Source organism: Hippoglossus hippoglossus, chromosome 21 (assembly GCF_009819705.1).
Source record: "Hippoglossus hippoglossus isolate fHipHip1 chromosome 21, fHipHip1.pri, whole genome shotgun sequence".
Classification (NCBI taxonomy): domain Eukaryota; kingdom Metazoa; phylum Chordata; class Actinopteri; order Pleuronectiformes; family Pleuronectidae; genus Hippoglossus; species Hippoglossus hippoglossus.
The window spans coordinates 21780283-21795144 of record NC_047171.1 but is presented as its reverse complement, the minus strand read 5'-3'; the positions used below and the strand labels follow the sequence as shown (position 1 = coordinate 21795144).

Sequence of the window (14862 nt, the reverse complement as noted above, 5' to 3'; positions counted from 1 at the left end):
CTAATGAATGCTTCCTGTACAAGAGCTCTAACACACCAGCTGGTGGATTTATGATTTTGCCCGGGGATGGGAAATGGGAACTCTGTTCATAGGGTGATTTTTTTTTTTTTTCTTTTCTTTCTGTGGCATGACTCTTTGTAAACCCTATAAGGCAGTTTAGATCCAGAAGGAATGGCTGCACGATTCTAGTAAAAATGAACAGAGTCAGTGGGAATAAAAGAGTTGAGTGCCACAACTGTGGCTTGATATTATTAAATGTATTAGTCAGTTAACAGGTTTGGGAGGAGAGAGCCTGACCGACAAAAATCAAACGATATTAATTCTTGCTGGTTGAATCAGTATCTGTTGGCTTATATTCAATAACATTTTATTAGTATAGCACCCATTCATAACATACATTATCGGAAGGCAGTTTACACAGGGTCGAGACAACTAGGGATGTCACGATATAACTTTTTGGTGCCACGATTATTGTCAGACCAAAATATCACGGTTTCGAGGTTTTCACGATTATTGCTAATAAAGAAGGAAAAAGACACAAGCATTAGATGTTATGAAACCGCGGATATCGTAAAATCGGTTAATCGCGACATCCCTAGAGACGACTAAAACATATTTGTTGGTCAATGCTTCTGACAGGGCAAAAATGGCTGATTCTGTCTAAAGAGTTGGTAATTGAAACTCTTTCATCTCTCATCAATAATTACATAGACGAACAGCAACCAAGCAGCTTTAGTGTTTATTTCTTTCATGGATTGCATGTGCTAGCTGCAGGGGTGTGGACTCATGATTTTTATGAAGGCATTATTCAGCCAGCCGTGAAGTAGGTCAGAGGGGCTGGATGTTAACATGAGTAAAGCCTGAGGGCTCTCAGGGCTCAGGTGTACACCTGAAACATACAGCGAGAAAGCTGCATGGATTATGTACGTGTTTGTACACATAAGAGAGAACTGTACACACTGTACATTCTGCTGCTTCTGCTGTTCAATTTTAATCATCATACACTTTTAAGGCCGTTTTCTTTCTTTTATATGTTATATTTATATTAAAGATGGTAACTTGCCAGCTTGCAATATTGCCCATAACATTTCTACATTTATTTTTGTCCAAATCCTTCACTTGAGTTTTCTTCATTGTCAAACAACTGATTTCCATAATTGGATCACTTCACTGTTGTTGGTAAGGAGGTGTCCACCTCTCCAAAATAAATGTACCGTGTAATTAAAACCAGTAAAAACACAAAATGAAGCAGTATCACCTTCAAATCTGGGTTTCTGCAACACTATTGTAGACACAGAATCAGACGAAAATGTTTGCTCAGCTTCCTATTTCTCACAATTTACGGTCCATGCGCCCAGATCCTTCATCGGTTAAAGGTTTTAGTTGTAAATTTAAATTTGCTGACATTTTTTTGTGTTACATTCATGGTACATGTTGTATACAAACATGAGGGAAAAGAGGACATCTTTGATCAATTAGAGGTAAATTCACATGGATGTAAATCTGTAGATTTAAAGATAGATTATAGATCATTTAGATTATGTACAGTACAGTAGTGTATTAATGGTAATTAAGTGATTAAGCTCAGTATTGTTTAGTGTCTGATGATGATTAAACTATTTTCTAAACTGCTCCGACAGTATTCAGGCTGATGAGCAGCCACAACAGGAGAGTAACAGATCACTGATTGATACAAACAACTCTTGGCAAGTGGGAGGAAGGTTTTTTTGAGACAAATAATTGGTAAAAAGAGAAAGGAGGACGGTGGTCGGATATGAAAAGATATAGTAAAGAGCTACGGGGGGGTGGATGTTAGGGCAGAGAGTGAATAGTAAGAAGAAGAGATGATGCAATTACAAACCCACTGTTAAGCTTTGGAAAGTTGTTACACATTCAGTGTTGACGCTTCCATTAGAGCCAAGTGGGTCGTGGGAAAAAGCAGGACACAGAAGCCGTCAGATTGGTCATGTTCAAGGAAAGCTTGAAGCTTAAGGTCACTAGAAGCAAAAATTCTGCCACCTCACCAGCCTCGACCATGGTCCTCATCCCACTTACGGTGTTTATGGGCTCACAGGAGGCAGACTCGTCCACATAACATGAGATGGACGATTTCAAAGTACACAACACAATTACTGATGCAAATAACTGTAACTACTGAACATTTCCCTCCATTGTTTTATGGAGAGACATGATGTTGGAGTACTTCAACCAAGACGTAGTCATGAAGTGAACACTGGGGGGGGACCAAAATCTCACAGCTCTTATGTATTTTGTTATTGAAAACAATGTCTAATACTGCATTGTAAGTCTAAGGCGTGCTTGTTTATATAAACATGTTTATGTGTATTTTATATAACTTTATATATTCGTTTTTTATATTTTAAAAAATACAATTGCATAAGTATATCAAATTATATAAAACATACATAATTATGTAAAATATTGAGATACAAATTAGGGCTGTCAAAGTTAACACTATAATAACAAGTTAATGCAAATTCCTTTGAACGCCACTCATTTTTTTTGACGGGCGATTGACACAGGCACATTCTGTGATTATGACCCTTGACCTTGAGTTTGTGAAATCAGGAAGCGATGGAGCAGTAAAGTTGTGGATGGGAAGCAGAAACAAGCCTCAAATGGATGAAAGAAAAGGGTCTTTTGAATGGCAATTTCAGCTTCAAAGCCAAGCCATATGGTTTTCTCGACAAGACCAAAGTTATATGCATTTACTGTCGATGTGAAATCAGCTACCGTCGGAGTACGTTGAGTCTTCGGTAGCACTTGCTGGCCAAGCATACAGCTCCCCTTGCGCCAAAGGCAGACCACGCTGGATAGTTTGCAACGCAGGCGCATGGACAACTCCACAAGCAACAAACTTTCAACAGCGATATCTCAATGGGTGGCTACAGCTTGCAGGCCGATTAACATTGTCAATATTCCCATTTGTTGTTTCTTGCTGGGCTTGAGTTTGCCATGTTATAATTTCAGCATGTTTTTTGAGCATGCAGTACCTTTGAGGGTATTCTGGGAAATATTCTGGACATTATTTGTCTTTGTTTTTGGATTGTTGCAAAACATACATCTAACATACATTTTGTATAAAGCAAGCATATTTATCCACTCACATGTTGATAAGAGAATAAAAGACTGATAAAATAGACTGTGGAGTGGAAAAACTCCACATTAACTGGAAAAAACCTTTAGCAGAACCAGACTCAATGTGGGCGGCCATCTCCCTCGACCGGTTGGGGTGAGCAGGGAAAAATGGGTAGGAGAGGAGAAATGAGGGCAGACTCACCTGATCCAGCCCTAACTATAGGCTTTATCATGTCACCTACTCTTCCTGCAGCAACCAAGTAATCTCCCTCTCCCTCTTTACTCTGAATGCACTACAGGGAATATGAATGAAATATAATAATAGTAATAAACTTTATTTATAAAGCACTTATCAAAACTGCTTTACATAAAATAGAGAAAAAATTAAAATAAAATCGGCTACAGAATAAAAACACAATATAACGTCTGAAATGTAAAATGCAGTTGAAATTAAAACACCAAGAAAATACAATACGAGTCGAGGAGCCCTGACAGCAAATGCAGGGTCACACCTTGTCCTCATCCTTGACTCAGGAACAACCAGCGGGTTCCTGCCTGAGGACCTCAGGCTGCGCACAGGCTCATGAGGGGTTTATAATTCTTAAATGTGTTTAGGGGCCAGGCCATGAAGTGCCTTAAAAGTAATCAATAAAATCTTAAAATCAATCCTAAAACAGACAGGCAACCAATGAAGGGAAGCTAAAATAGGAGTGAAATGCTCTCTTCTGTTTAGTTAAAAGCCTAGTAGCAGCATTCTGTACAATTTGGAGCCTATGGAGTGTTTTTTTGCTTAAGACATGTTAAAACACCCTTACAATAATCAAGCTGTGAAGAAATAAAAGCATGTTTGATGATTTCAGTGTCTTTAAAACTCAAGATCGATCTGATCCTGTATATATTCCTGAGATAGTAAAAACGTGTCTGAACAAGTTAGTTAACATGGCTCTCAGAGTGTAGGCTGGGATCAACTATACCACCAAGGTTGGCGACAGACCTAACATTGTTGGATAGAGGACCCAGAGATGACTGGGAATTTGGGAATTAAGTAATCTGGGCCAATAATGAAAATTTCAGTTTTGTCAGATTTCAACTGAAGGAAATTATTTGACATCAAGTCTTTAATATCTGCTAGACCGTTTACTAAACGGGACAGGTTTGTAGGGTTGGTGGGCTTTACTGGGAGATATACTAGTGTATTGTCTGTTATTAGCAAACTACTGACCACAACAAATATTGAGCTACATATACATGTAGGCCAAGTCTGTACATTCGGATTAGACTGGTATGATGATCTTATTTGGTTATAATCATCAACATGAACCTTTTCTCACTCACCTCCATGTCACCTGCTATCCCTGCCCTGACCGCATCCTCATTCTCTCTCTCTCTCTCTCTCTCTCTCTCTCTCTCTCTCTCTCTCTCTCTTTACTCTGAACGCACCACACTGAACATGAAAGAAATATTATCAGTAAAGAGGTGGCATTTTTGGCCATTATGTCTCGAAATGAATCATTTAAAATTTCTTGTCTGAATAGCAATGATTATTAAAATTAAATCAAGAAATACTGACACATCTCATGCTCTAGTAATCAGCTTACTGTTACTCATTTCCACACTGTTCTCCACTCACTTTTCTTGGTTTTAGAGGCCCAAGAAATGTCACCAGCACTCTTTCTCTTCGACATGACGGCACTCACTGAAATCCTTGATAAAAACAACAATGTTAATATTTTAACTCAGCGCAGGACTGTTGGTCGCTGCGTGAAAGAGTCGCTGCTTATTCGACCGGTGAACAAGATGGTGTCTCTCAACTGATCACGACGAGCAGCAGCTTGAACTGTTGTGTTTGGATGTCTGTGTATGCTCGAAAACAGAAAAGCAAAGCCACAAACAACTAGGGTTGGGAACCGAAACTCTGTTCCAAATTAGAACAGAATCCAAAATGCCAAGTACCGGGTACCCGTAAAGAATATAGAATTTTGGTGCTGCTTTTCGGTTCCTAAACTGCAAGGATGCCGTATGTATCTGCCAGGACCTGCCTACGTAACTACGTCACGCACCACGCAACAGCCTGTCCATTTGTTTAGACGCGACCTAGCATGCTTGGTCTAAGATGACTAAGATAAGGCGCGATAAATGGCCAGAAGTGTGACATGTTATTATGACAATTATGACTACTGCCCTGACTTAAACCATTACGTTGTGTCTACTATGGCAGCAGAGTTAGAAAATTTGTTTTATCTCGCTAAACAGATAAACTTTAAAGGCATGATATCAGATCAGTACATAGATTTTTAAATTGTTGATTTTTCTTCAACTTCAACATTCAGTGTGTGTCATGTGTATCTGCTGAGATTAGTCTGCAGAGCACCTCTCAGCATTTTAAGTCAATATCAGAAATGTTTTACTCCTCAACATCAATAATGGCATCAGCCCCAAAAATCCATATAGGGCGGGGTCTTGTTAAAATGATTTGCTTACAATACTGTAGAAGTTCCAACTCTGCATCGGCTTGGAGTAGCACTTTCACATTCATACACTAAACTGTAAAAACCCATTGGTCTTAGCTTCCTTGCATAAATTAGTAAATTATGGTCAATGCAGACTTGACTTGTTGACCTCTTTGTTTGTGTGAGTGTGTGTGTGTGCGCGCATTGTTGTATGTCCCTGTTTGTTACCATGGTTACATGGCATCTAGCCTGTGCTGCTTTACCCAGAGGCTTGCGTATCCTCGTTTTTCTCTTAGATACTCCACCAGGCAGGCGACAGCTGCTGCTTCTCTCCAGTTCCCATAGAAAGGGTCGGCCTTTGCTGAGCAGCAGATTTCATGACAACTCTGAGGAAAGAGGAAATTCCAGTGACTGGAGTGAATGAGAGTTGATAAAATGTGGAAATTATTACTGGCAGACCAACATGACTTAAAGCAGCAAATCAGGGAGGTGGGGCTCTGCTTGTTTCTATCAAACTGTGGTGTGAGGGACAAGTTGGTTTAATATCAATTATTATTGATAGTATGCTAAAGGGAGGGGGAGGCTCAGTGCCGTCACCTGGGTGCACAATAGATTTGGCCCGCGCTTAGTCTTTGTCAAGGTAATTGAGTCAGGCAGCTGTTGATGTGCTCTTAATTGCGTGTTTGACATATCAGACACGAAGGGAATCAACGGTAATGCTAGAGTGAGTCTGATAATGGCTCGGAGGAAGAGAAAAGAATGACACGAGATAAAAGATGGAGGAGGGACGGAGAAAGGGCATGTACAAGGAGAGAGAGAAGAGGTCGTAGAATGCTAATGCGCGTGTGTGTGTTAGAATGAATTTTCGCCTTAATCGCTGGTGTGCAGGGTTTTGATTTGAAATGTGCATAGTTGTCTGAAAGTGTTTGTGTGTGTGTGACAGTATTTTTCTGTATGTACATATACATATATGGAGCAGAGTCAGTGCCCATTAGAAGTGATGGTGTCAGGATAACCTTCTCATTTTTTTTGTCACACTCGCAGGCATCTCACATACGCACCCTGCTGCATGTGAACACTCAGACATTACACAGTCACCCAACAGCGGCACCGTATAAATATCACATTTAAATGCATGTTGCTGAGGGCACACTCATTTACAGAGGCACAGAGGATGGCACTTGGAGGAGGGGCGACCCCCCTCTGGGTGTAGACACACACAGACACGCATTGCAAGAACATAAGAACCTCACCACAGAGCTTGAAATGGAAGACACAAATACTGAATGCATGCATGCATACGTCACAGAGTGCAACGTGTAACACACACACACACACAATACACACAATACACACTACTACATATAAACATGCAATTATAAAGTAAATGCAGCACATTTGAAACACTTGCACAGATGCATGCATTCACTAGAACAAACACACAGCAATTGCCATCTTGGTGTGGCAAAATGTTTTCTATAGATTAAAGTGAGAAGCACAGAGTTACAACATGAATATTTATGAGCTGTTTCCAGAGCGATGTTGCGTAACTATGAAGCTGTTTATTTTTGTCTCTGTTGGTCCCACATTCAGCGTCATGATAGAATTGTAAAATAGATTCACATTGTGTTGTGCGAAGGATAATTAGTATGATTGTCTTCACCGTCCTATTGGTTTGAGTCACAGTCTCATTTCTGTCACAGTTTTATTTTCTTATTCTGTCTTGACTCTTTTGCGTCTTGCACACATATCTTTTCTTCCTCACACACGGCAACAGACTGTTGGGATGGCCTTGGGTTACCTTTCTCACTCAGTGCATGCTGGGATAGACTGGAGCCCCAACTGAACCTGAAGAGGATTCAGGGTCAGGATGGGTTGTTCATAGGTGCTGATCACACATAAGCTGCTTACAGACATCCACTTAAGTCTGGAGGGGCTGTAAATGAGAACGCAAATGTCTGAGTCAGTTGCCCTGAACATTTAGTGTAACGTTTTCTGCCAGCCCATGTAAAAATACAGCTGGAAAGAGTCCAGAAAATTCACAGCGTGCGAGTGGCCGCGTTGATGACGTTTCTAACATGCGACGGATGCAAAACTAGAAAAATGCAATGATCTCTTATTAAAAAAAAAAGAGGAGCCATACACTTCGAAGACGCTGACAAACATGTAAACTTGGAAAGACAATGACAATCAAGAGCTTTTGTCAATGAGGGCCGACACTGGTGTTGATGTGCTGTAACGAAAACACTGAGCTTTGTATCTAGTTATATTATCAGTTATATTTAGGGGACTGATAATCTATGAGAGTGTATAATTTGGTGCAGCTTTGAGGAGGTCCTTTGTGGAGGTATGTGCTCTCCTGACACTCCAGTTGTTTTCCGGCCGAAGAAGAGGAGGAGAATGATGTTTGTTTGAGTAGAACCTGTTCTAAACATGCTGGAATGAAAGCTTCAAGGACTGGTAACATTCTCATCCTCCCAGAGATGTTGTAGGACTGTGGAGGCTTGCAGCTGAGTCCACACAGATCGCAGCAGGTCATCAGTTCCTCCCACATTTCCTGTGTTTATCACATGGAAGGTCATTGAAAACTCACATATTTTCACTCAGGAGATTTTTCATACGTGTTGAATTCTACGGCTCAGATCTAGCAAGTTCTAATGCTGTTTTTAACCACAGAAACTTAAGCAACACAGCAGGACTGATGAAAACATTAGGGACAACTCAAGTGTCAATGGGAATTCTTCTGTTTGTGACCCTTTTTAAAAAAAAGAATTTCCTTCCTCATTCAGTTCATATCATTGTGATGTAGCCTAGTACAACATGAATATGAAACATCAACATTATTCCTGTTGACGTTCGTATTGACATTTTTCATATTGATTTAAAATGTATTTGAAGCCTAAAGAAAGCAGAGAAATCCAGTTTGCTGCTTTGACAAAAATGATTATTTCAAATCATCAACTGCAGGAGTAAAACCATGTTTAAATTGTCTTCCTTCCTCCCACACGGCACCCGTCAACTGAAGATAATGTACACACAGGGTATGACCTATACATTGATTTGTAAGATGCAGAGTATTGTCCAACTGGAATACAAAGGATTTGCCATCCTGCATTTGGTTCTTTATGTAACAGACGTTGAATGCGTTTGACCTGCATCAACCCGGAGCTCAGCTGTAATTGTGTTTAATTTGGCTCTGATTCTGTATTTTAAGTTGTTCGCCACTAGAGATTCAAAGATAAAATTCTTCTCAGAACAGTAAAACGTCACTGTCCTGCTGTCACCTTTGCTTCAGCGCCCTGCTGTGTGTGTTTTTCATTACTGACCCACATCCTAGCAGGGTTGAGTTGAATCAACACCCTGGGGCTTTGTACCAACAAGTGAAACCACAGATGAGGTTTCCATCTCATTCTGGCTTTCCTCCTCATTGTGATCCTCTACACCTCTCCTGTTTCATGGAACTGATGTAACACATCGGAGTTGTGGGGTGGGAGGGTAAGGTTTCACTTAAGAGAAGCAAATTACAGACGGGCCTTCTCTGTATGCAGAACTGTGTCTGACCCCTTGTTTTTTTGCTTGTCTGTTGTTGTTAATTGAAATGTTGCTGTTAAAATGTTGGCTTGTCCAAACTCAATGACTTTGTTTGCCCCTGTGCTGTTTTATTTTTATTTTTTTTAAAGAGATGCTTATTGGGCACTTTGTCTTTATTGATGGGACAGTTGAAGCCTGGACTGGGGAGAGAGATTGGGCAGGACACGCAGGGCCGGTTCACAACCTAACCTGCAGTCGCTGCAGGGTCCAAGCCTCTCAATGTGGGTGGTCCTCTATACCAGGCCTCAGTGGTGGTTGATTAAACGTGGTGCATGGTGAAGCTTGATTACCTCTGTCCATTTGCCTATCATTCATCTGGATTACTCAAATAGTACTGAACCGTTTTTCTTGATATTTTTGGGATGTGTGGAGCATGACTCAGGGGAGTACCCACTACATTTTAGCGTGGTGGAGGTTTGCACTCACCGAGGGCCCTTGTAGTTTATTCTTTATTTCTGAAGCTTTAATCACACATTTACATACATTTACATAAAAACTAATTATATTCATTAATTAGTTCTGATTATGAAAATATTATGTTGCAACTACAAGAGGCTTGGAATCCGTACCCAAATTGCAGGACAAAGACACCTTGAAGTTTGTAAATGCATTCATTTATTGTGACATGGGGTTTACTTCTCAAGGCAGTGTAGCAGACGACGTGTATCCAAACTGCAACACCCACACACTGGCATGGCTCATTAATACGCCATTAAAGCACCAGGTTTATCACATTCGCTCCACGGACTGACACATCTCGACCTCTGTATCCTGATAATACTTCTGTCGGTGTGGTGTATCAGATATGTGCAGCTGCCCCCAATCCTCGAGTGCAGCACAGAGAAGCAGAGAGGTGGTGGAAGACGTGTCAAGTTGAAGGTTCATGGCTAAGCAGTGAAAACAAACACTTAAAATCTTAACACAAAACAGCAGACAGAAAATCACTTAGATCTTCAATGTTCGAAGGTAATAAAAATTACCTCCATAATTTGTTAGGTGACGATGATATGAAATTCATCTCATTGCCAAAAGTAATGCACCAGTTCTGGGAGGCTCACCCCTTTTCTACCTACTTAAATTTGCACCTGTGATAACTTTCCTTAGTTTTCATCTCCGTTACAGTGGAATAACCGTTTCCCAAAGGGCCTGTGTTTGCTCTCAAAACTTCATCTTTAATTAGTTTTGAATACAAATCCCTCTGCACACCTTTCTTCTCCCAATGTGTTTTGCTGTTTTGTGTCAGCCTTGGTTAAAATAACTATTTGTATGTGCACCCTTGGAGGACCAGCATCCACTCCATGGAGCTAATAGGGATGCAAAGAAAGAGCAAAGAATAAAAACAAATCTCACCCCCTGCCTGTTTCCTTGCCTTCTACAGGGAGGAGGAGGAGAGCCTGCGGGACAAGATACGGGCAGACCACGAGCGAGCGCTGCAGGAGGCAAAGGAGAAGCTAAGAAAGTCACGTGAGGAGCTGCAGGCTGAGATCCAGACAGAGAAAAACAAAGTGATGGAGGACCTGAAAAAGAAGGATCAAGGGCCTAAACCTTTGCCACCTGTCCCGATGCCAAAAGTGGTGGGTGTCAGCGACGGAGAACCACCAGAGCCTGACGTCAAAGAGAAACGAGACAAGATCAGAGAGGTAAGACGACCAGGTCTACTTTTTTAAATATCCAGTTGATAAGTATGTTTGTGATGTCATTTTGTGCAGTGTACGCAGTAATGCATCATGGGATTGATGCAGGTTACGGATTTTTATAGGTGTGACTGGCTCATACTGTTAGGGGGGTCATATTATGTATGTAACAAGAGCCATCAGAGAAACATTACACTGAGATATTGTAGCAAAAGCTAGTTGTCAATAAATCTATCAGTCACTGAGTCACTATAATAAGCACCTCCTCCTTTGGTGTTCAATTTATCTGAGCTTCACATTTAATAAAACTATCAGTTTAATTTAATATAAACCCTTTCCTTAATCCATAACAATGTAAATTACTCACTAAAAAGCTTTTAAAATCCTCATTTTTGATTAAAATAACATTCTAAAATGTAAGGGTATTTTGAAATCCTCAACTTTCACAACACCCTTTTCTTCTCTACTTCTGCAGCAAGTAGAAATGTAAACTTAAAATCTTTTGAGAGCTTGAACAGCTGGTTTAAATGCTTTCGACTTGGAAACTAGACATGGCTGGAAACAAGCACATTCATCAACATTTTAACTTTAGATAAATGCCAATGAATATTTTTAAGGTACTGATTATAATTATCTTTTATTACTCTGATCATATCCTCTTTCAATCTGCTTCAGCTTCTAAAAAAATACATTTCTATCACAGACAAAGTTCCACCAATAGTCCACGAAGAGTCATCCTATGTATGGCACACATAGGATTTTGGGCATTACTCCACTGTGATTGTTTTTGCAAACATCCCTAAAACAGAGCTAACTCCTCCCTTTTCAAGTGAAGGGAGGTAGAGCAGGTCATCTATTAACCAGAGGGTTGGTGGTTTGACCCCCAGCTCCTGTAGATCTCATGCCAAAGTGCGTGCGTGCGTGCGTCCCCCAGTTGGTGAATATTTCGACTGTACCTCTGAATGCATTTCGTTCGCCCGCTGTCTGTCTCAGCACCAGCTTTTATTAAAGGCAACAGCGAGCCAGACGGGACAGCACCCGTGCAGAATGCAGATGGTGCTATCTGCTGTAGAGACCCTGCCAACCCCGGGCCTCATCTCCCTCTCTGTGCCCTTGTTCTTTCTTTCTGTCCTCCCTCCTGCTGCATGTTCTCCTGCATGATTCCTACATATCGTCTCTCTTGAAACATCACTTGGAGTCGAACCACTTGCCGAGCACGGGAGCTGGCCTATTCACTCCAAAACCCGCCTTCGTCTCCAACAACCCTTTTGTTCCCTTCATAATTACCATTCAGACAGAACGCCACACACTCCCAGATGCAAGGAAGTAGTAGCTGTACGAGCTATAGAACTGCACACTACTGATTGCCTTGTGATTCCAAGGAGAAATCAGACAATACAATACCAATTGTGTCTTTTAAATACAGGTTACAGGCAGTTATTTGGCCTGCATTTTGGAGTAGTATGCAGTATGAGCATCCATTATTTTACAGCCATCATATAAGTTTCATGTAGATGGAGTAATCCAGGCAGAGGTAGTTATTGAGCCAGTCTTTTACCAAACTACTTTCCATCTGTCTACACTTTCCTGTATTACTTTTCGGATTATTGGTTAGGAGTGGTATTTACACAGTTCGTTACGATCACTGACTGAAATCTTTGCCTCTGGTTTTAACAATTGGATGTTCAACCTTTTATTTAATTTTTGCTGTGGAGGAAGTTTTGAACTGTTGCTGTGTGGTGATGCTGTCATTAAAACAAAAACACCAAACCTCTCAAACAAGCTAGTCTTAATGTTAAATATATTTTAAATTACAACATTTGGTGATATAATACAGATGACAGATCAATTATGGGATCAGATAATATCAATTATGTCGGATTCTGCAAATTTCCTAAGATTCCCCAAGATTGGATTTTCTCAGAAACTGACTTGATGCGGCTGCTTATACATGTTTACCCAGTGCATCAATTAGCATTAGCAAATCTCAGCATCCCAAACAACTACTGCTACAACTTCAGTTTTTTTAGGCTCATCTGATTGACGTGATATGACTCTTGATAAGTAAGAGTAACATTTCAACACGGATCTGTCCAGCTTAGATGAATTGGTCAGATCGAACTAGGGACTTTTGCAGCTCTATGGTCAGGCCCTTTGTCTATCACATAGACTGTATACTGTATAAAGATGGACAACATGTTTGCATATCCACCTGCTGTACAAAAATGAAGCAAAAATATCCAAGATATGGCTGACAGCATCTTGCATTGTTATGTAATTTGGAGTCAGTATGTATTTAACGTACTTTGGCCCATATCCCATCCGTCAACGTGGAGGAGGCAAGGTTTATGACCTAAACTGCAGCCAAACACTGAGGTTATCAGAATGATTTGGCTTCACCTTCGAGAGCCTTCATGTTGGCCAAATTCATATACAGTCAATGGTTTTTCCAGATACAGAAATTAACTCTGTTTTTATGTCTTCCAAATACAAACTATTGACTGTACAAAGCACATAAACACTCCTTTTCCACCACCTCTATTCACTCTGTGCTCTTTTGCTGTTCTGCTAATTACACGTCTTGGACATTAATGGCCGTTAAACCTTTGTCTGGAAATAGAGACAGAGCTTTAGGGCAATAAAAGAAAAGGAATGGAATAGTTTTTACTATTTACTGTTCCGTTGCTATTCGCCTACCGCATCATGAGATTTTGTTGGCCCAGAGCAGTTGAAATAAGCTGTCTGTTGCAGTTAATGGGCCGTGATACAAAAGCATGGTTCCCTTTCAGTAAGTAATGTTTGTTCATCAATAATGCTGGAAAATAATGTTCAGTCTAATATTAGAAGGTTATGTTTCCCCCTCGAGAAATGAAGAGTTCTTAATACAGCAGCAGTTATTTATGTTCTCTCTGATGTACTGAAATCTTTGTTACTGCTTTAAATACACAGGACGTCTTTATTTGAGAGGTTACAGTGCTTTGTTGGATCGCTTATTGAAAGTGCTCAGTGGATTTTTTTCTCTTTTCTTTGCAAAGACAATTTAAAATGGTCATCAGCGATGGTCTACAAAAATCACAGGTCAAATGTTGTTTGTCATTGAACAGTTTCAAAGAACCTTTTATTTTATTTTAGATCAAACGGTAAAGAAATGTTTTTTTATATAAATCCAGATCAAATATGAATATATCGTTAATTCAAATTAATAGACCTGAAGTCACGACCTATGACTAGTGATCGATGATATTAATTGGTGCATATGTTTTTTTGTAGAGCATTGTGATTTCAGTGATGGTGAAACAAAAGCAAACCCCATTTACTATGCATCTCATGTGGATTTACCATATGGGCTGGTTTCAACACTGTAGATTATTTTAGAAAGTAAATGTATCATTGTGATATCAGTCCCCTAAACATGTCTGATCTTTTTTTTAAATCAAGATCCATTAATTATTTCCTTCCTACTAATATTCTTTTCTACTACTGTGTACGTGTTTTCTCGTGTAATGCTCAACGCTGACTTGTAAGCGAGTCTGACATAGCATGTGGTAGGGAGGTGACATTTGACAAACCATCCTTTCTTCTAAACATTGTGCGTATGAATTATATATGGCTCTATATGTCAACAGGAGTCCCAGCTGCCACATTTATTCCCTAATTGTTACCATTAACCTTTAGAGAAGCTGTCTAGTCTTTCTATTGGGGAAAAAGATTGAAACAAAAAGTTCTGCGGTTATACTTTTACTTTGTAGGTTGGATCACAGTACTGTTACATTCACCTCATATTGTTCATATTGCAATTTTGAGCAGCTCAGTGGGGAAATGTCCAGATTTGGAGATATGAGGAAAGACCTACAACAATACTGTGAAGAAAATGGCTGCAAAGCCACCATTGTTGGTTCATACATCTTAATATAATTCAGTGTTAATAAGAAAACATAAACTTTACAATAAATTGAATGGTATAACTCGACTGTGGTGGAGTAATCGTCTCTGAAATAATTAGAGGTTTTCTGCTTCTTCCCATTCTGCTAATACACGTGTAGCATTAGGGCTGTGTAAGAGGTACTCAAACGTTTTTGACGGTAGGA

General features: G+C 40.0%; 1 protein-coding gene across 2 annotated transcripts in view; it reads left to right on the top strand.

Moving 5' to 3' along the window:
- The window catches only part of man1a2 (mannosidase, alpha, class 1A, member 2), a 114376-nt gene that overhangs the window by 16569 nt on the left and 82945 nt on the right, over positions 1-14862 (top strand). For both annotated transcript variants that reach the window (XM_034574827.1, XM_034574828.1), the window contains exon 3: positions 10519-10780. In XM_034574827.1, the coding sequence (XP_034430718.1) occupies positions 10519-10780 (262 nt within the window). The remainder of the gene's footprint in view (positions 1-10518; positions 10781-14862) is intronic.